This window comes from Dermacentor variabilis, chromosome 6, assembly GCF_050947875.1.
Source record: "Dermacentor variabilis isolate Ectoservices chromosome 6, ASM5094787v1, whole genome shotgun sequence".
NCBI classification, from domain to species: domain Eukaryota; kingdom Metazoa; phylum Arthropoda; class Arachnida; order Ixodida; family Ixodidae; genus Dermacentor; species Dermacentor variabilis.
Window position 1 is genome coordinate 93,663,298 of NC_134573.1, and position 21,714 is coordinate 93,685,011.

General features: G+C 44.8%; 1 protein-coding gene across 2 annotated transcripts in view; it reads left to right on the forward strand.

Moving 5' to 3' along the window:
* LOC142584929 (sodium-coupled monocarboxylate transporter 1-like) overlaps positions 1 to 21,714 on the forward strand; it is a 101,435-nt gene that overhangs the window by 23,591 nt on the left and 56,130 nt on the right. The window contains exon 2 of one of the 2 annotated variants that reach the window (XM_075695281.1): positions 12,428 to 12,812. The exons of the other annotated variant lie outside the window; for it this stretch is intronic. Coding sequence (XP_075551396.1) covers positions 12,471 to 12,812 — 342 coding nt within the window. The 5' untranslated portion in view covers positions 12,428 to 12,470. The remainder of the gene's footprint in view (positions 1 to 12,427; positions 12,813 to 21,714) is intronic. 2 annotated transcript variants of the gene reach the window in all.

Here is a 21,714-nt window from a genome sequence, read left to right on the forward strand (position 1 = left end):
CGCAAGTCTTATATTAGAAAAATGTATGCACAATGTCAGCGTAGAACTTATAATTTACGCGACCACCAATGATTGCTTAGGAATTTAGAGTCGAAAGCATACTTTTCCGAAACACGGAAACGCGTGCCAAGCTGACTCTCTCCGCTTCCTGCCAGTGGCACACCTACCATCGAAGGCAGCGCTAGGCCGGAAGCGGTTCCCCATGTTTTTCTTCGCCATGGTAATTTTTTCGCCACCAGATGCTTTGCTACTCCGTCACTTTCACGCAGCCCTCCCCCCCCCCGCCCCCTGCACCTCCACAGCGTACACGCATTGACATTAGCCGAACAGCAGATCGTTAATATTATTTCCAATTATGCTGCGTGTCGCCATGGCTGCCTAATAGCCTGAATGTCGTTTGCATGAGAAAAATAAGGAAGTCTTTGCGCCGAGCAAGAAGATTGCCACACGGATGAACAACAGGATGGCTTTACAATAAAGTGCTGCTCTCGATGGCAGTTGATGCACCGGAAGTATCACAGAGACGCCATTTGACGTGCTCGCGTGGTCTGTGCGTTTTCGCTGTTTATTGCACAATAATGCATGTATAAATGACTGACTTTGCTCGCCATTATTGTTGTGATTGCAACATTTCCCATTTATCTCGACACCAATACGTTCAAGAAAGTGTCATGTTAATAACTAATACGTTTGGCGTTGCTTGCTTCCTCATCGTCACCGCACAGTGACAGCTGGTAGATGTTCTTTATTGGTGTGCAGCGAATGCAGCGAATGCACCGCGCAAGTCGTGAGGACTACACCAACATCGCCAATGACCAGTGGTCTAGCCTTGGTGTACGATTATCAGGATCAGGGCTATATTGTCAATCCGCGCAGTAACGATGACCACTCCAGCTTAATCTTCCACGATCTTTTTACCACTAAGGCAGCTGCGATCCTGCCATGGTGCTTCTTCGAATGACTCTGAAACGTGGTTGTAGACCATTGAAGCGACTTCCCGTACAACAGCTTCTACGCAGAATACAAGCTCCTGTATTTCTTTCCGCTCTTGGAAGACGACGCGATATTTTCGTTTGAACATTGAGAGTGCACCGCAGCCACGTGAGACCTGTTTTGATGCAGCTTTTCAAAGACTTCGCGAGGGTCATATGCCGATATATGGCTAAACTATTCCTATAAGCCTGAGCATAGCTATCCTATGAGAGCTTCGCAATATCCGCAGAATATATTACTTGTCTCTTTTGCCATATCGATATGCCGACATATTAGAAGAAAAGCACGTTAATTCACTTGTGCGCAATGTGAACGGACTCTTTGTCGCTGGATTAAGAGACTTCACAGCCACGACTGCTACGGAATTTCTATTAGCAGCCGCGACGACCAAGAAAGCGATGGACGCGCACCATACAATATCACCACGAAATGCTGACGCCGAAGTGCGTCCTCCAATCACTAAGTGAGAAGCGTGACGCTATCGGATTTGTTTTATGCAAAGTGATTTGCATATTGTTAGGCCAATGTAACGACGCGTCGAGCAGGACATGCCTGGCCAGTGGAACCGATGACGTGTGCAATCGTATGAGCGTGAAACACCGAGATGCCCCGCTGCTGGCGCATGATGAAGCTAACCCGAACGGTCGAGCTGAGGTGTGCCAGAATCACAAGTAAGAGGCCAGAACCGTCAGAAAGCAAACTGCGACGAAGTACAGTGTCATCGCGTAACGCAATGAGGCGCAGTGAAGCATCAGGATCCTGGCAGTTGAGAGGGTCGATAATATTGCGCAGGACCGGGTCATGGTGTTATGCAGCAATGCTGAATAGTTCAGAGATGGCAACCACACGAGGACTGTTGCGGCACGGTGGAGGTAGCAGATGGTCAACAGGGTGCCGCAAAAGACAATCAGTATCACTACGCAAACCGTCAGAATTTAGATGCCTGTGTATGCGTATTCTTGAAGCCGTAATGCCCAGCGTCCAGGGTGACCCATGGGATCATTGTGTGAGCATAGCCAGCAGGAAATGTGATAGTCAGTGACGAGAGTAAAAAGTCTGGCATATAGATAAGGGTCTAATACGGCGAAGGCCTAAACAATAGCGAGGCAGTCTCTCTCTCTGTAAGGGAAGAATTCTGCTCAGTGACGGTAAGGACGTGGCTGGCACACGCGATAATGCAGTGCTGACCACGTTGACATACAACCAAAACAGCGTCGATGCCTTAGCCACTTGCGGGTGGAGGGACTACCGTAGGAGCAGAATCGTAAAACAGTGATACAACATAGGTGGCATAGTGAGTAGTTCAAAGAGCTACCAAAAGGCACGCGCTTGGGCAGGACCACATGTAAAAGAAGCGCTTTTCTTGAGCAAGCATGTGAGAACCCGTGCTATCTCTGCAAGCTTTTCATAAAGCCACGAAATGGAGAGCCAAGAAACAAGCGGGTGGCTTGGGAAGAACGGGGCGCTTAAAAGACGGTAGCAGCACCTGCTATGGCAGTGTGAGGTCGGTTACCATCCGCATCAAAGCGATGACCAAGTGCGGTGATACGGGGGCTGTCGATATGGTATTTGGAGGACTTTTGTCGATGCCGGGTGTTGGGAAATAGCTGCAAACAAGCCAATGCTTGTTCTAGATGAATGGGAAATGTAGGCGAAAGAAACGACAGTGTTGTCAATCTAACACAAGCAAGTTGACCAATTGAACCCGCGAAGGTGTGGTCCATCATTCTTTAAAATCTTGCTGGAGCAGTATACAACCCATAGGGCATAGCTTTAAGCTAGTAGATCCAGTAGGGCGTAACGAAGGTGGTCTTTTCGACATCTTACTCTTCAACGACAATTTTTCAATAGCTGGACCGAAGATCTATGGAAGAAAAGTACCTTGTGCCATGGAGAGAGTCGAGTGCATCGTCTTTTCGAGGCAAGGGGTAGACGTCCTTTCTGTGATATGGTTCAGGTGCCTTGAGTCGGTAGAGAACCACCATGTGTTCTATATTTTTTTGGACAAGCACCACAGGGGACGCCTAAGGACATTCAGGTGGTTCAATGATGTCATTAGTCAGCATTTTCTTAACTTCTGTTTGAATGAAACGGCATTCAGCAGCAGGCATTCAATAAGGACTGCTAAAGATGGATCTAGCATTCTCAGTATAGATGCGATTTGTTACCAGCGACCTCTGACCGAGATGGTGTCAACAAAAATCGAAAACATCGCTGTGAAACGCTAACACGCAGAGAAGATCTTCGGAGTGAGAAGGGGAGAGGTCCGGGGCAATCATACCGTCAAGATGGTAGTCAGATGCAGGTCTTATGTCCGGGCTTCCAGGCGAGAACTTCGGAGCATTAATAGTCATGGCCAGAGGGTCGTGTTTGTCTAAAGATAATATTCTTCCTAACGCGATGCCTTCGTGGAAACATTTTGGGCACATCGAATGTTAAGAATAGGGACATACTCTCGGTTGACTAAAACATTCACACCAGAGTGAAGGTGGCACACACCGCATCGTAAGAGCGTCCAGAAGAGCGTTATTCTTTCGTAAACTGTTCGTGAGGGTACTCGTGATTTATGAAAAGTTACGGATGTATTACGGATAATAATCAGTTACTCCCAAAATAGAACACACCTATGTTTTCGTTAGTGGTCTTGGGGAATCGAATATGGCTGCTACTTTTATCTCAAGGGGGCGTTGGTAGCAACGCCCAATCTTGTGGCCGAAGTAGCTAAGTTCGGCTTTTCCTAGTTCACATTTTTCACCTTTTAGGGTCTGCAATTTAAAGTCTGCAAGGGGCTGCAATTGATCCTCCCAAGTATGAGAAAAGACTCCGATAGCATTTAAGTAGGGATGCGCGTAGTCCTGTATTCATTTCGGAACCTGGTCCATAAGTCGTGAGAAAGGACATGGAGGGTTTTTTAATCCGAAGGTGACGACAGCAGGCCGGAAGGTACCTAGAGAGGATGTAAAGTACCTGATAGTAACCTCAGGTTAATAGATATTCCGCCCTGCTGATGAATTCTATCCATTCTTTCATATTAGGAATGGAATAATTCTGATCCTTGGTTACGGAATTTAGCTTAGCTTGCGGTAATCGATAAAAGGCCTGGGGCTTTCCCCCGGAGCCTCCGCCAGAATTAGCGGGGATATGTACTCACTCATGGAGGGAACTAGCTCTAGCTCTAACATCCTCTGGATCTCTATTTCCAAAATTTGCATCTCCCTAGATGAAACGAGGTAGGGCCTGCCCTCATTGGGTGCGTCAGATACCAGCCTAATATCATGCTCTATCAACCTCGTTCTACTTCGTCGATCAAAAAAAAAAGTCTTCAAAGCCACCCACCAGCTCTCGCAGTTCGCTTCGCTGGCGTGCATCTAAATTTTTGTTTGGGCTTATATTCTTGTGAGCATTAGAAAGTGGAAGTTCCGTTGGCGGCATCGTGTAAGCAAATTCTGTTTCCACTTCTTCAGGCATCTTTACTGCCAGTGTATTATGGCTTCGCGCTCTCGATATGGCTTCATTGGGTTGCTGTGGTAGATTCTCAGCTCTTTACACCTGCCCGGTAATTTGATGGAGCCTACGTTGTTTTTCCTGGACGTCCTTAGCATGAGCCTCTCATCTCCTACAATGAAAGTCCGCTTCCCAGCGTTGCTATCGTACTATACTTTAGCTTTCCTTTGGGTGGATTTCATGTTTGCTTCCACCAGCTCTTGACACGATTGCAACCGCTCTAGCAGTTCTAATACGTAGTCAACAACTGTAGTATCATCTCCACGCCCTTCCCATGCCTTTAAGAAGGGTTTGGGAAGCTTGAAGCGACCTCCCATAAACAAGGTCGGTTGGGCTAAACCCTGTGGCTTCATGCGGCACCGACAACAATGCTAGTATATTGGCCGCTGAGCACGCTTCCCAGTCTTTCCTTTGCTCGTAACACACAGCCCGCAATACCATTTCAGCACAGAGTGTAATACTTTTACACTGTGGCTCTGCAGATGCCACACTGAACTGCGGATGATGCGAATCCCGCACCTTCCTAGGAAGGTGGCCGTAAGGACGCTGGTGAATACGCTGCCCTGACCGCTTTGTAGCACAGAGGGAAACCTAATCTAGGGAACACCGAGAGTAAAGCTTCAACTACTCCGACTGAATTGTTTTCTTTTAGAGGAACGACCTCCAGAAACTTGCTTGCAGTGCAAATAATTGTCAAAATGTATTTGTACCTTCAGCTGGTCTCTGGAAGGGGTCCCACCACATCAACCACTAAGCGTTTCAAGGGTTCAGTGATTACAGGAATTAATTTGATAGGCGCTTTCCTCGTTTCGTGTGGCTTCCGCACTTTCTGAAAAGCCTTGGATGTCTCTACGTATTTCTCTACATGTTTGAAGCATGCCGGTCAATATAATTCTTGCAGAAAACGGTATTTAGTCTTATTTATGCCTACATGACCCGCACAGCCGTTGCCATGGGACAGGTTGAGCAATGGAGCTCTGTATTTTGAGGGAACCAGAAGCTGATCATACTGTACTCTTTCGTGACTTTGTACTGTTGGTATAAAAGACCACCGCGGCGTTGAAAAGTGCTCTTTCTGGCTATCCCCTTTTCCTTTAGTTCCTTCAGCTTGTCGAGGGATACATCGTTCTCTTGTTCCGCCGCGAGTCCCTCTTTATCAACCCTCAGTAGGACTAAGAAGCCTTCCGAATGTGGCAATACCAAATTGGTTTCCAATTCCTCTGCTAGCCCTTGCTGCGGTATTCGTACTGCTCCGGATGCCTCCTCGCTAGCGTCTTCCTCATCGCTTTCACTAGCTATGGGCTATGCTTCCTGATTGTCAATGTCATGAGGCATAATTTTGGCTTCATTGGCATGTTTTATCTTCGCCGCTATCTCACGAGCTTTTTAACGTGTGAGAGCATCGACTGTATGGTCGCCAAATCTGAGACCCTTCTTCTTCAGCAGCATCGCCGAGTGATTTGAAAATTAGTAAGGATTGTGCTTGAACATATTTTGCGATACTGCCGCTTCAGCAAGCAATAGTCCGAACGGCCCTCAATCTTCACGATGGCTATGGGCAAGCAAACACTGTTCCCCTCAACTAGCTTCCAGATCCCCGCACATTCACCGGTGAAATCTTCAGGTTTCACATGCCCAAAGTGGACAATGTCCATTGTTGCCGCTGAGTTTCTAAGTACCTTACATGGCCTTCCATTCACTACAAGGTTGTGAAGGTTGGATTCTAAGAGGACCAAGTTGTCATTGTCACTATTGATGAATGAGAAAACTCTAGTCTTCGGACAACTGATCGCAGGGTGTCCGGGCTCCTGGCAACGGAAAGAGACGACCGGTTTTGCAGCCTCCAATGTTCTTGGTGATTCTTTTCGTCTTTCGCTGCGTTGTTATTCTGGCCTGAATAATTGGTCGACATGTCTTTGGTCCCACCTCCAGCTTTCTCGTTGTAAAAGGGGTGCATGTTTTCCTCTTTGCTGAATTTAGTTAGAGGCCTGATACACATTTTCTCGGATTCGCGACGTCCAGCGAAATCATATGCTAGCACTGCAGCACGTTCCAAGCCGTTTTCCCTGACCTATCTTGAATCCAAAAGCGCATCTCTTCACTCAAGGTCCCATAGAACTGCTCCATTCAGATTAACTCAACAACCTTGTCGTGACAACCGAATACATCTTCCCCTTATAGCAATTCAATTAATTTGCCTTTTAGCTTATAAGTTAAATCTTGAAAAGTCTCACCCCGCGTTCTGACTGTCTCATGAAAGCGGCGCCGGAAAGCTTCCGCTGAAAGCAGATATTTCCTTAGCAACGCAGTTTTTACTTTCTGATAGTCATCTGCCTCGTCTTTCGTTAGCCTTGCAACCATTTGCGTTTCTTCACCGGGAAGAACGGTCAGAATCTGTTATGGCCAACTCTCTAGTGCCGACCAATGTTTCTGACAGGTTCTATCAAAACTAACGAGAAACAATGCCATGTCATTGTTTACCTTGTGCCGCAGTATAAGATCCGTTTTTTTTTAGTCCTGCTTCACCTGAACGGCCAGATCCCGCTGCACGCATAGTTCTTTTAGCTTTGGTTCGTGAGCTCTCTGTTCCTCTCGTTCCTTTCTTTCTGCAGCTTTCTTTTGATAAGCTCTCTGCCTTTCTACTACCGCGTTTTGTTTACCTTTCTCAACTCGTTTCTCTATCTCTTCCGATGCTTTGGAAATTTCGTCCTCCAGAGACCCGTACTTCTCAATCGCCTTAATAAGCTGCCGCTTTCTCCGACTTTCCCCGACCTCAATTTCCAGCTCTTCACATTGTAATAACAACTCTGGCTGTCTCCGTTTGCTTAAATCCATGGTCAATCCTGAATCAAAACTTTCTTACTCAGTGATGTGACGAACCCTTTAACAGGAGCTTGCACGTGCAGAAACCGATTTTGCGTTTTAGAAAACACATGAGCTAAAACCTTGCAAATTCTCAAAGTATGATGAATTCTCATGATGACTGCGTCATATATTGCAATATTCACTCTAACTGTGGTCATGACATTCTTCAAGCTGTCCTAAACGCAATAAACGTATGGTATTCAATCTGGCTAATGCCTCTAAATCTTGCTAAAACTAAAATAAATGTTTTTACTAATCAGGTACCCCGAACTTGAACATCTTACATCCTAAACGACAGAGAGAGAGAAAGGCGAAGGAAAGACATGGAGGTTAACCAGAGATTATCTCCGGTTGGCTACCCTAGAACGCACAGAAACCTTAGAAATGACAGTCTTGTTCAACAAGTTTCCAGCTACAAATGTGTTGGCGTGCACCTAACTCCTAACTTGACGTGGAATAATCACATCAACCATATCCTCGCATCTGCAAACCGTTCGCTTGGTTTCCTTAAACATATCCTCGCATTAGGTCAGTCATTTATACCTCGCACTGCGATAGAGTGGAATAATCTGCCACCGCACATTGTTACGGAAACAAATTCCTCGAAATTTACACACGCACTACGCAGTACCATTGCATACCTAATCTATACCATTTCACTCTCTGATTTGTAAACAAATTTTTTTTTCATGCGCCGATAACCAAAGCCTCCGCGACGTTCTCATAGTTTGCGCAAATCATTGAAAGTTGCTGTACTGATAACTATTCTTCTTTTTTGGTTATCTATGTGTTTATACGTTGGTGCACTGTAATTAATTTTGTCCCACTTTTGTTTCCGCATTGTATTTACATTTACGCACGGTTCTTTGCCTCACCGATGTAACATTTACCCTATCTAATACCTTCCCTAGAGGGCCTTTAGGGTTATTGTGAAATAAATAAATAAAATAAATAAAGCCAAGCGCTCGCCATGCTGCTGACGCCAGGGCGAAGGGTGAAGTATCGATTGCTGCCGACCAGCTGATATGATCTCGACCGGGTGAGGTGGGTCTTAACTGAAAGAATCAGGAAACGACGATGAAGGTGCGCATGATGATGATGAAAAAAAGTTGAAAAGAATCTATTCACTTCATTGGTACATGGTTGTGATTCCATCTGAGCCTCGAGTGGTTCTGATTACCACATGGCCAGGACGACCTTAAATAACCCCTCGCGGTCTTGTGGGCGTCGATGTTTTCTCGGAAAAGTTGGGGAACATGTAGAAGTACCAGTGTCTCTATCAAGTTCTGCAGTCAACGATCTCGTGCCCTTCGTGTCTCTTCCTCTTCGTCCTTCCCTTTGTGTCATCACAGGGCGTAAAGGGGTGACGCTTTTTCGGGTAAGAGGGTAATTACCTCGTCATGGGAACACACGCCTGAACGTTTCTCACACTTGACAGGTTGAGGTCCGGGTTTATACTAATAGGCTTTCCTGTGATGAGGCAAATTATCTCGTCATAGAATCGCAGCCCCGGAATGCTTCTTACACTTGACAGGTCGATCGTAACAACCTGTGTGACACGTACAAGTGGACCGAAAGCGTAAGTTGCGCAGTTTGACGGCAACATTTTTGTGCTTATGTGTAGGGATAAAGTGACACATCAGTGTTGTACCGCATGCGAGAGATTGCTCGTAAGTTAGTAATCTGTCAACCAAAACCGCGCTTTAGTGGGTATCATTAAAAAGAACACGCGACCCTCTTGACGCCTGCTTTCCATCTGGCGCTTACAAACTAGACTGCTATTTCCAATTACGCCGAAAACGTCAGCCACTACGAAATGGAATAGCTCTATGGTCTTCCATAGACGTGTTGCGCTTAGTGTTACAGTTACAGAAGAACGAATGAATTCCTATTCCCCTCTTGCAACACTAAGCGCAATACAATCAAGAAATCCAGCATTTAGCTCCGTTTTTTGCTTTAATTATCCCTACGGTGTTACTTTCGTACACTTGATAGATCAAGCAATATTTTTTTTTTTGCACACGCACGTCGAAAAAGTACAGTGCCACAAAATTGGCACAGCAGTCGTGTCGTTTTTTCACCCCTTGCCACAATATTCAGTATTAACCTACTAGTCAGCCGAGCGGTCGTTCACCACTGAAGCGAGCTAAAAGGGAAAGCCACACTACGGCTTGACAAAGGAAACTCAATTGGAAATAGTACGCGGACGCAGGTGCAGCGCAAGTTTCTAAATACCCACAGGTAAAGAAAGTATGGCCCGGATTCGCACACTTGAAAAGTACTTTGGCGTTGTCCACACTGTAGTGGCACCACTGAAGACGAGTTACCAAAAACGTAGTTTGCGCGCGCTCATCAGTACTTGCACCAATCTTTCCTGTTTTCGCTTTGGTGGAAAGCGCGGGTAATGCCTATATGTAGTATTCGTATGGAAGTGCTTTATTCTTGGCTGTTCGAATTTTCTATTTTGTGTATGTTTTCGTGCAGTAAGAGTATCTACAGTGGCTTACATACTAACAAGGGCGGCGATTGTACGTTATCGTGTTGCCGATAGGCCGCGCTCAGAGCACGCTTTTAGCATAGCATTGCAGGCAGTCGGTGCGTTATTTGATGCTCTATTCTTTCGTTCTTTATCCTTCTAATATTGTTTCTGTTTTTTTTTCCTTTTTTAAAATTCTTAGTCAATCGAATTTCTTTTTTATTTTTAGTGTAGCCGACGCTTCGGTGGCTATTTTCGTGCATACAGTCGTGTATACAATGTACATCGCCTTCATGTATACACTGTACTAGTACAATGTAGTGCCCAGGGCTCACTGGTTCTCTGGGCCTCTCGATGCAATTTTTTACTTTTTTCCCATTTACGTGAGAGTCATTTCATCAAGGATGTGCAATAAGACACTCCCACGACCACCTGAACAAGGTCAGTCGTCTGCTTCGTCGCTCATTTTGGGACGACGTGCCTTCGGAAGCTCGGACCAGCTCGATTACTGGGCGATCTCAGCGGCAGAAATCATGCACTATTGCAGCAAGCACACCGTAACCATGGGCCACCGTATGAAGAAGATGGGCCGTTTGTCGACTGAGACTACTTTATCGAAGCAGAGTGAGCATGAATCCTTCATGTCATTTCAATGAGGGCGAAATGCGAAAACACCCGTGTACTTAGATATAGGTGCACGTTAAAAAACCCCAGGTGGTCGAAATTTCCAGTGTACTCCACTACGGCGTGCCTCATAATCAGAAAGTGGTTTTGGCACGTAAAACCTCACAATTTAATTTTTTTAATGAATCCTTCATGGTTTTTTTACATGCCGCTTTCGACGTCACACAGCATGAACTCCCTCTGCAGGCAGTTTCTAGCCGAATATTTTGAAAGTGTGTCCCCTCGGGAAACAAACTAGATCGGCATCAATGCTCGCAAGAACATCCTGACAATACATGTGAAAAATTCCCCAATACTGGAGAAGTTGAAGACCATTCCACAGTTAAGCGCAATCCCCGTCCGCTCCTTTACTAGTTACGGGAAGAAGACAATGACTAGTGTGATTTCCGAGGTTAAGCATAAAATCTAGTCCATTTCAGGCCACCGGTTTGCATTCTTGAGGTCCATCGCTTGGGGAACTACCAATGTATCAAGTTAATATTTGCTTCTTCGATATTACTAGCGTCTGTCAAAGTTGGCTACGTCATACACCGTGTAGGATTATTTGTTCCAAGGCCTCTTCAGTGCCGGAACTGCCTAAAGTTATAGGACACGTGAGTGGTGTTTGTTGAAATAAAGGCATGTGCTCGCATTACAGCGGAGAACATAATACCACCGACTGTGATGCGTCTTCATTTAAATGTCCCAGCTGTAATGGCTCTCACGAAGTGACTTCGAAGGAATGACCGAAGGTGAAACAAGAAGTTCGTATTCTTCGAAAAATGGCAGGAGATCAATCTTCATGTGAAGAGGCTGCTCAATCTGTTCACCAAAGTGACCAACGCTCGCGAAAGCGGCGTCATAGACCAATTTCGGAAGAAATACGTACTGGGGCACAGGCGTCCCGACTACCTTTGCCTGTACGTGTATCGGAGACGGTAGCGGCGCCTACTGCTAATGCAAGGGCAATGAGAGTACGCGGCAAACATTTACTTCCACCGGCTTTTACAGACGCCGAATGGCTTTTGCTGCCTTCTAGGCCCACGGCCATGCCAGCAGGCCCTAGTAGTCCTCTACGCCATGAAGCCAAGACTGCTAGGACCAATGAAAGCAGTGACACTGCGGGCAAACAAGGAGATGGACACAATGAGAAGGATAGCTTTCAGAAAATGCTGATGCATCTGGTAGAGTCAATACGCGTGATTTTCGGTGGTCTCCAGAATCTGGCGGCTAAAAGTTTCCTGCAGGTGCTCGCCATGCTGTAGCTGCTTATCGCAGCTCTTTTCATGTTGTAAACCTTTTGTTTGGCGCTTGTGCTGCTCACGCAAGGGAGGCCAGCGCACCAGCTTGGTCTTAGCGCCTTTATCTTTAGGTTAACCAGAATTCAGGACTACAAACTAGATACGGAATTCGACAGCTACTTCATGAATGCGATTTCTGAATGTTTATTACCAGAATATTGAACTTGTTTTCACCGTTGAACACCCCTCTTTCTATGTGATCATCATCCCTCATCACGCCCTATGTCCCCGTTCCGCCTCTCCCTTTGCAGAGTAGTAGGACAGAGCATGTTAGCTCAGGCCGACCTATCTGCCGACCTATCTGTCTTCTTTCAAATAATCTCCTTTCTCTCCTCCTTCTTCGAACAACTGTGCCTGCGCGCGCTATGGCAGGTTTACCACCGCTACGATATCGTGTAACCATGGGAAGCAGATCGCACATTTTCACCGACTTGTAATGAGTTTTTTTACTTACGCACTCTAGCCAAGAGACCATAAATGAAAGGCGCTTCTCTAACCAACACCTATAATAATTAGGTTTAACGAGTGGAAGTTAGCACTATAGTATCCATTTCTCAAAAGTGTTAGCACTGTCCAGATGCTATTTCTACTGTATCTAACGTAGAATTTACAATTGACTTGACAGCTTTCGGCCAAACTTGCATCGCAAGGAGGAAGCCAAGTAACCCATGGCACTAGTCCTGGAGTACGCCATCTTCGGCGCCTTGATTGCGTGCAACCTCACCCTGGGGTTGTACTTTTCCTTTCGGAAGTCTAACGCAAGAGTCGGATTACGCGCGACGACGGAGGAAGTGTTCCTTGGAAGTCGCCTGCTGAAGACAATTCCTCTGGCGGCCTCCTCCGTGGCGTCGCTTTTCTCTTCGACGGGACTCGTCGGCTTTCCCGCGCACTACTACGCCTACGGCTGGCACATGTCCTGGGCTTACGTGATGCCTCTGGTGTTTATGCCATTGTCCACCCACGTGTTCGTCCCAGTGCTGTACCACCTTCGAATAACTTCCATATTCGAGGTAAGATTGCTAACTGAGTGCATGTTTTCGTCTATGTTCAACGTGTATATCTTGTGTTCTTCTTTCTTTCTTTTGCTAATTAAAGCCAGAGAACGCGTACGAAGCCTCTCTTCAGTGGAGCATATGTCAGCAACTTTGATACGAAAAACTATGTGCCTCTGCAAAAGAGAGAAAACAAGGATTGGAATGCCAGGGAAGTCAAGCAAACGAGCACCTGGTTTGCTACCCTACGCTGAGGGGGGAGGAAATTAAAGAGAGGAAAAAAGAAGAGAGTAATCACTGAGTGCGCACGGGAAGACGCACAGGGACACAATAAGCGGTCACTTAAGCCGATGCACTTTCAGTATTGTACAAGTACACGAATCGATTTTCGTGCCTTGGACGGGTGTGGCCACGGTGCCTTACCACACGCAGCCTTACCTGTTCAATGTCCTAGTCTGTTCACCTTGCTGATCTTGAAGCGAGCAGATGGATGTTTTTAATGCTTCTGCGACTGTATCTTCGATAGTGTGTGAAAGGTCTTCCTTCTTAAACCTTGACTAATAAACAGTGGCGTAGCCAGAAATTTCGTTCGAGGGTGGCTCACGTTGCAGCTTGGCCTCCTCCTTAAGAGGAAGCTTTAGCTCGAGTGCTCCTATCTAAATACATGTAAAAGGAGAATTCGTTTTTCTCGGCAACCACTGCACCAAATTTGACGAGGTTTGTTGCATTTAAAAGAAAAACTTAAAATCTAGTGACTGTTGGTTTCGAATTTTTGAGTTAGATTGTCAATTTTTTATTAAAAATTGGCAAAAATCGGAAATTTTCAAAAAACGAAACTATCAAGTTTACAACTCTGTAACTTAACCACTAAAAATGATAATACAATTTTGTGAATTGCATCTAATAGTACATCTAAAGCAGACAAAATTGATATGTTACACTCGAATGTAAAAAAAATTAATCATAGGGAAATACAACTTTTCCAAAACCGTTGTAACCAACGTAACAAATTCACGTAAGATGTAAAATGACATATTGAATTTGTCGGCTTTGAATGATCTAATGAATGTCGTTTACAGAACCGCGATATCAGTTCTTGATGCAAAGCTATGAATTTGTAAACTTCGTGATTCTTTTTTTTTGCAACGGTCAAATATTTGAAAATTGTTTTAAGAAAATTCAAGCCCTAAATCGAAATTCCGCTTCCAACAGTTACTAGAATTTAACTTCCTCTTTCAAATGCGACACATTTCATCAAAATCAGTCCAGGGGTTATCTCATAAAAACGTTTTTGCGTTTTACATGTATTTGAATAGGCCGCGTCGGAGTTGGGCCCGAGCTAAAGCTTCCTCTCAAGAGGGAGCTTTTTCTCGGATGCCCCTATCTAAATACATGCAGAAGGTGAATTAGTTTTTTTCGGCAACCACTGCACAAAATTTCATGAGGTTTGTTGTATTTAAACGAAAAACTTTAATTCTACTGTCCTCTGGTTTCAAATTTTTCATTTACGTTGTCAATTGTTTATTAAAAATTGGCAAAAATCTCACATTTTTAGAAAACGAAACTATCACGTATAAAACTCTGTAACTCAACAATGAAAAATAATATCACAATTCCGTAAATGGCATCAAAGAGTACATCTACAGCGGACAAAATTGATATGCTACAAATTAATCTCAAACAATTTAGCATTATCGAAATACAGCTTTTGCAGAACCCTTGTGCACCACTTAACTAATTCACGTAAGGTACAAATTGACATACCGAACTTGTCTGCTTTGAGTCTTATAATAGATGCCGTTTGAAGAATCGCGATATTTGTTTTTTTTTTATGAAGAGCTTTTGGTTTGTAAACGTTGTGCTTCTATTTTTTTTCGGGCTTTCAAATTTTTCAAAATATTTTAAACAGAATTCAGGCCCTAAATCGAACTTCCGCTTCCAACAGATACTAGAAAATAACTTTCTCGAATTCAACAAATCCTATTAAAAGTGATCCAGGGGTTATCTCAGAAAAGCGTTTCTGCGTTTTACATTTATTTGAATAGGCCGCGTCAGAGTTGGGCCTGAGCTAAAGCTTCCTCGTAAACAATTTGTCGAGAGATCAAATACATGAATAATAATTGAATTGCCAATGCCAAAGAAGCTGCAAACGAATTCTTGAACGCTACGCACTGTCAAAACAAGTAATATATGTATTTTTTAATAAAAAGATATACTCGTATGTGCCAGAAATTGCGCTCAAAATAACTGAGATCAATGCTTCCATGCTTTTGTCTATTTAATAAGTAAAGAGACTATCACACGATCCTTAGAACTATATCAGTCCGAAACCAGCAAAGCAGTGCATGCCACTGATATGAAAAATGTAAAGGTCATGAAAAGAACAAGTTGAGGACAAATATGTTAATCAAGCTTTGTCATTCAACAACCTTGTTTAGATTTTGGTACATATGCAACGGCCAGTGAAAAATCTCAATGACGCTGTCATTTATTCTAATGTATTACGCAGGAGCAGCTGTCACCGGTCGTGTATCGTGAGTAATTGCCATGAAATTATTGTCCCAACAGAGAGCACCTATATAAAGCCCTTCTGCGAAATATACGAGGGCGAGTCAAACGGAAGTGAGCCAGTGCAAATATATGACAAACGGGGTAGTTAACTTAAAGTAGTTTCCATGAGCATTTAGACATTTATCCCATTGACTAACGAGTCGGGTGATTCCCATCCTATTAAACTCCTTAGGTTGCTGCTTCAACAAATCTGCAGCTGGCTCTTTCACGTCATCGTCCGAGACGAATCTGTTTCCCTTAAGCTGCTTTCTTCATTTGCCCCAAAATGTGGAAGTCGCAAGGCGACTTTCAGAGTTTGGGGCAAACACAGTCTGGTACATTCTAATGAATGTACCAGACTTATCGTTGAAGCAGCAGCGATTGCCGATGGTGACTCAGTTAGTAAGCCATCAATTGCATTAACAGACAAATAACTGGTTTTTCTGACGTCGCACATGCGCTCTCGTTCATCTTAGGTCATGAATTTTGAATGCCTACTCATGTCGGGTTGACGCTTTGTAGGTCGCGCTTTTGCTTTGGTGTCTCAGCATATATACGTTTGTTTCTCAAAATAAAGATCAGTTGGAAGTACAGCGCTTGTCTTCGTCGTCCTTTTTGTCCCTCATCTATGTATGCGCTGTAAGTGACGATTGATACCATGGAATACCAACTAGCCCGCCCAAACTTTGCGACAGGTCTTAGCTGTATGGCGCATGTTGCAGCGTTTCCCACTTTGCCAATTTTCGAGGGTTGCAATGTGGGCTTGTTGGAAATGCATCTTCAAGGGGAGCATGGTAGCGCGATTCAAAGACGGGACAAGAGAAGACAGAAAGGGACACACACGGGGCTAACTTCCAACACTGGTTATTGTCGAAAACCAGGTCGTACTTATACGCTCAGACAACATGAGTCGCAGCCACGTGAACAGATTAACAATCAGAGCGATACATTTTGTGATATGTTAAGCCATGCGCAAAAATGTCAGTTCTTTTTCAGAGAGAGCCAATGATGGTTTGCTGATACATGAATCCCCTAGGGCATCAATCTGATCGGCTTCTATTATAAGTCTAGTGAGTTCGTACTTGTTTCTACCGTTAATGATTGTTGATTCGAAGAGAGGGGAGCACTTATGTTGCTTACAATGAAGGGAGAGAAACCCATCTGATACAAGTTTGTCGACTTTATTTTTGTGTTCGCGCAGTCTATAATTAATGCATCTGCCCGACTGTCCCACGTAATACTTCCCACACGATATGGGTATACGATATATAATTGAAGTTTTACATTCTCTGAACTTCTTCCTGTGTTTAACTTGGCAGCTAGGGGCACTTTCTTTCTTTTCTGGTCTTGTTTTCCTGCACAGGCTGATTAGTTTGTTGGGTGCTGAAAAAACCACATCAGTGTTACCTCGGCGGGCAATTTTCTTTAGGTTGTGCGACAACCGGTGGATATAAGGAGCGGGAAGAGATAGTACCCGAGAGAAAAAAAGACCAACAGTGATACCTTATATCCACCGGTTGTCGCACAACCTAAAGAAAATTGCCCGTCGAGGTAACACTGATGTGGTTTTTTCAGCACCCAACAAACTAATCAGCCTGTGCAGGAAAATAAGACCAGAAAAGAAAGAAAGTGCCCCTAGCTGCCAAGTTAAACACAGGAAGAAGTTCAGAGAATGTAAAACTTCCATTATATATCGTATGCCCTTATCGTGTGGGAAGTATTACGTCGACAGTCGGGCAGATGCATTAATGATAGACTGCGCGAACAGAAAAATAAAGTCAACAAACTTGTATCAGATGGGTGTCTCTCCCTTCATTGTAACCAACATAAGTGCTCCCCTCTCTTCGAATCAACAATCATTACCGGTAGAAACAAGTGCGAACTCACTAGACTTATAATAGAAGCCGAGCAGATTGATGCCCTAGGGGATTCATGTATCAGCAAACCATCATTGGCTCTCTCTGAAAAAGAACTGAAATTTTTGCGCATGGCTTAAGATATCACAAAATGTATCACTCTGACTGTTAATCTGTTCACGTGGCTGTGACTCATGTTGTCTGAGTGTATAAGTACGACCTGGTTTTCGAAAATAAACAGTGTTGGAAGTTAGCGCTGTTTGTGTCCCTTTGTGTCTTCTCTTGTCCCGTCTTTCAATCGCGCTACCATACTCCCCTTGAAGTTGCCAGTTTTGTATTAACCGCATCAGCGACCTAGGGACGGGCATTGTGAAAAAATTAAAAATTAAACAATGGGGTTTTACGTGTCAAAACCACTTTCTGGTTATGAGGCACGCCGTTTTGGAAGAATCCGGAAATTTCGACCACTTGGGGTTCTTTAACGTGCACCTAAATCTAAGTACACGTGTGTTCTCGCATTTCGCCCCCATCCAAATTCGGCCGCCGTGGCCGGAATTCCATTCCGCGACATCGTGTTCAGCAGCCCAACACCATAGCCAGGTGGTGCAACAAGATGACGCCATTCGTCAATTTTCCTCGTCGTTTGTCCTTGATGGCGACACGCAGCCGATCCGGCGTTTCACAATATCGGAAACGATTGATAGTCTCACCGGCTTTAGAAAATTCTATCAGTAATGGCCCCTGACGATTGAAAAGAAATAGTAAACAACACCTTTCCGGCGGAAATGACGGCCTTTGCTTCCTTTGGGGGCGGTGAGTTTGAATATTTCCACTGTAAGCTTTGCCGTCGTGTTTCAGGCTCGTACTACTGGCACCATGGTTCGTCCCCGATGACAATTGCAGACAAGAAGTTGTCACCCTCATTGTGATTCCGGATCAGATTAGTCAAGGCGGCGCAGAACTTTCTTCTGACGGTGGTTCAAAATCCCGGGCATCCATTGCGCACACAAGAGCCGATGACCGAGATGTTCATGAATTATGGTGTGAACCGAGCCGCGACTGATGTTCACACGCTCTGCCAGTTCACCGATGTTTATCCTCCGTTCTTGTCTCATCAGCTCATCAGCTTTCGCACTTGTGTTGCGGGTGATTGCAAGATGGTTCGGCCCGGTCATGGATCGTCTTTGCAGCTTTCACGTCCTTCTTCAACCGTTTGCTCCATTGCTTCACAGTGGCCAATGAAATGCAATGTTCAACGTATACGGCATCCATACGGTGAATAATTTCCCTTTGGGAAACACCTTCAGCTGTCAAAACATTCATGGCACCCCGCTGCTCAATTTCTGAAGTGTCCATTACGTCACGCAACCATGTTCAATCCAGTGTATGAGAGCATTAAAGAACATGTACCCTCACATCTGCGTGTCACTTTTGTAAATGAAAGATAACTGTGTGCTACACGCATGCCTCGCAGATAATGAACCGAACCGTTATTGCGCGGGGTGGGTAGGCTCACTTTCATTTAACTCGCCCTCGTTCATTAAAAATGCGAAGATACAAAGGAATATACAAATGCTTGATAAAGGGCAATAAAGTGTCACTGGAAAGAAAGTTCACTGCACGTACGCACAAAACCTCTCAACAAGTTATTTAAATATACGCATAAGTCTCCAATAAATCTACGTACCTAAGAAAAAGTGACTATACATAATGCGTCAAACAAGGCAAATAAACATGTAGCGCAATCACAGATTCACAGAATCCTTGATCCCGTCCCTATTCCATCCAATCCATCCGATGTATCGCACGCCAAGGAAATCGGCGCGCTTGCTGCCCGCTTGCTGCCCGCTTTTCTCCTTTGCGCACGCAAGACTGAGCCATCATCGTCGGCTCACCTATACCACCCCCACCACCCTACTCTTTCACTCGCACGTATGGCATGCGGCGCGCTGTCACGACGTTATTGCCCTGAGACTTCATACGAAACATGAGGGCGACGGCGACAGCAGGAATGTGCCTTGAGTCTTCATATAATTGCTATCCCAATAATATAATAATAGTATCCGGCAACCCAAGCGTGCCGTGGCCGATTACTTTCCGCAAAAGAAGCAACAAACTGTCACCATGCGACAATTCGCTGCGCCGCAACAATGTATATATTTCTTGCCTTTTGTGGGGCGGGGGCGCCGAAATAAAAAACAAACGCAAAGGAGAGTATATTGGCCACAATCTAATGCCTACTTTGGTCCCCTAGCGTTGCTACTGAACGAATATCGAAGAAAACGTGAGACGCTTGGTCCACCGAGAACAATACGCAGTGTGCTCGGTATTTTACACCGGCGAAATGAGACTTTCCGGAGAGGTTGCGCTCAAGCGAACACGGTGTAATCCGTCGAGTCTTCACAGTGATGGCGGTGAGCGACCATTGTTTCTTGTTCTCGTCTGCTAGCCAGAAGGCGTCCAGAACTCTGGCAGGCGAAAATTCACTCGGCCAGAGAAAACCATACGCGCACCGAAGTACGCCGCGCAGTGGTTCCACCTCAGTGGAAGTCATGGGCATAATAAAATAAGCCAGCTTGTTATGAGGACCCGTGTTTTTCACATAAGGTAGCTCGTTCGTTGGGGGGACATAGCGTTATCGCAAATGTGTAAGACATCGTGAGTTTTTGATGTTAGTGTTGTGTCGATGTTTTCGAATGCTGATTGTTTTATTTTGCTTTGTTAGGTTTTGTTAGACGACCTAGTATAGACAATGTGCGTTCGGTGCTGAGACTACCACTTGGTTCCTGATAAAGTTAGTGCCACATATTACTAGTAAGCTTGCAGCACAACTGGCAGCCTCAGTGCGGATATTGTGAGAGGCAGTCAGATTCTTGCGACGCCCGCGGCACCACTATTTGGTTGAGGTAAAATTGCGCGTCTGTCATACAAGCCGGATTTGTAATTACAGTCGAGAGTGCGACGATGGGAAGTAAAGGAATAGGGGGGGGGGGGAGGATACGAGAAACACGCATCAGTTTTGTTACACTCATATGACGTGCCTCTCGCGCGAAGGATTTGGTAACGACGTAGGAAGCAACGGAAGTAAGAATTCAGCCTCCATAAGTCTGGACCTATCACCGCGTCACTTCAGCCTCTGCGCCGCAATGTGAATAGTGCTCTTCGGGGCGAGTGTATACATGAAGCAAGCGAAGAAGCCGCCTCTTGCTCTTGCAGGCACTAGTGGGAAAATATAGTTCAAGAAGGACATGCGGAATTTCTTGGCTCTGGAATATAAAATCGACGTCACTACAGCACACGCCTAACTAGCGTACGCACGATGTAGTCCTGATTTCTAGATACTAAATGTCCAGGAATACTATATAAAAGCGTACGGCAGTCCCTTAGAAAAAAACGACGTCTGGTGAAGAAATGCATGTCTTGATTGTACCGTGTGATGCTGTCAGGTTTGTCTCTGGATCTACGGCAAATTCACTGCTATACAATGAGTCCTGAACAGGAGTGGGACGTGGCAAGTGTACCTGCAGGTTAGTTACAGTTCGGCAGCAGCGCATCTAGGGCTACATGACAGGAGAAACTTTAGCTGCAGCCTATTTATTTATTTACAGATACTGCTGTCTCTGGTTTGAGACATTGCAGGAGTGGTAACATAAAAAAAGGAAACATCAAAACAAAGAATTATAGACTTGCTTTACAAACTGTCCTTGTTGAAGTTCTCGCAAAGAATTATCATTTTTATTCCAAGCGTCCACTGTCAACTGATAAGATGTGGTAATGCTCGGATGGGGAAAAGTTGCAGCGTAACGGTTAAAAATGAATCTGACAGCTTTCCGTTAGTCAGAATCGAGTTTATCTTTGTCATGTAAAAGATGAGGTGACCACTAAACAGATGCATATTCAAGAACAGGCCTGACAAGGGATTGATAGGCTGTTAGCTTGCATTCTTTAGCCGTGCCCTTTAAAGCTCCTGTAAGGTAACCTATTTCCTTCAAGGATTTTGTGCAAATAAGGTCAATACGCTTGTGTCTCTTTAAGTTAGAAGTGAATACAACGCCAAGATACTTAAATTCTTGGACTGTTTCTAGTGTGTGTTCCGCATTGCGCTACTTACATTGCAAGGGTTGTTGCTTACTAGTGAATGTCATTATCACCGTTTTCTTAACCTTAATTTCTAATTGCCATGTTCTGCTCCATTCGCAAAGAGAACAAAGCACATTTAGTAAAACTTGATCAGTGGCACTACATACATCAGAGTACAAAACGCCGTCGTCAGCGTAGAGACGAAGCTTAACTGGAGTGTTAGTAACTACTTGACGACATAATTGACATAAATTATAAAGAAAAGAGGTCTCAAAACAGAACGCCGTGGGGCACCCAAGAAAATGTGACCCGGTGAAATTGAGGACGACGCAACAAGCTATGGAAAGAATAATGATAGGTGTAACGTTAAGGGATAAGAAAAGAGCGGATTGCGTGAGGGAACAAACGCAAGTTAGTGACATCTTAGTTGAAAT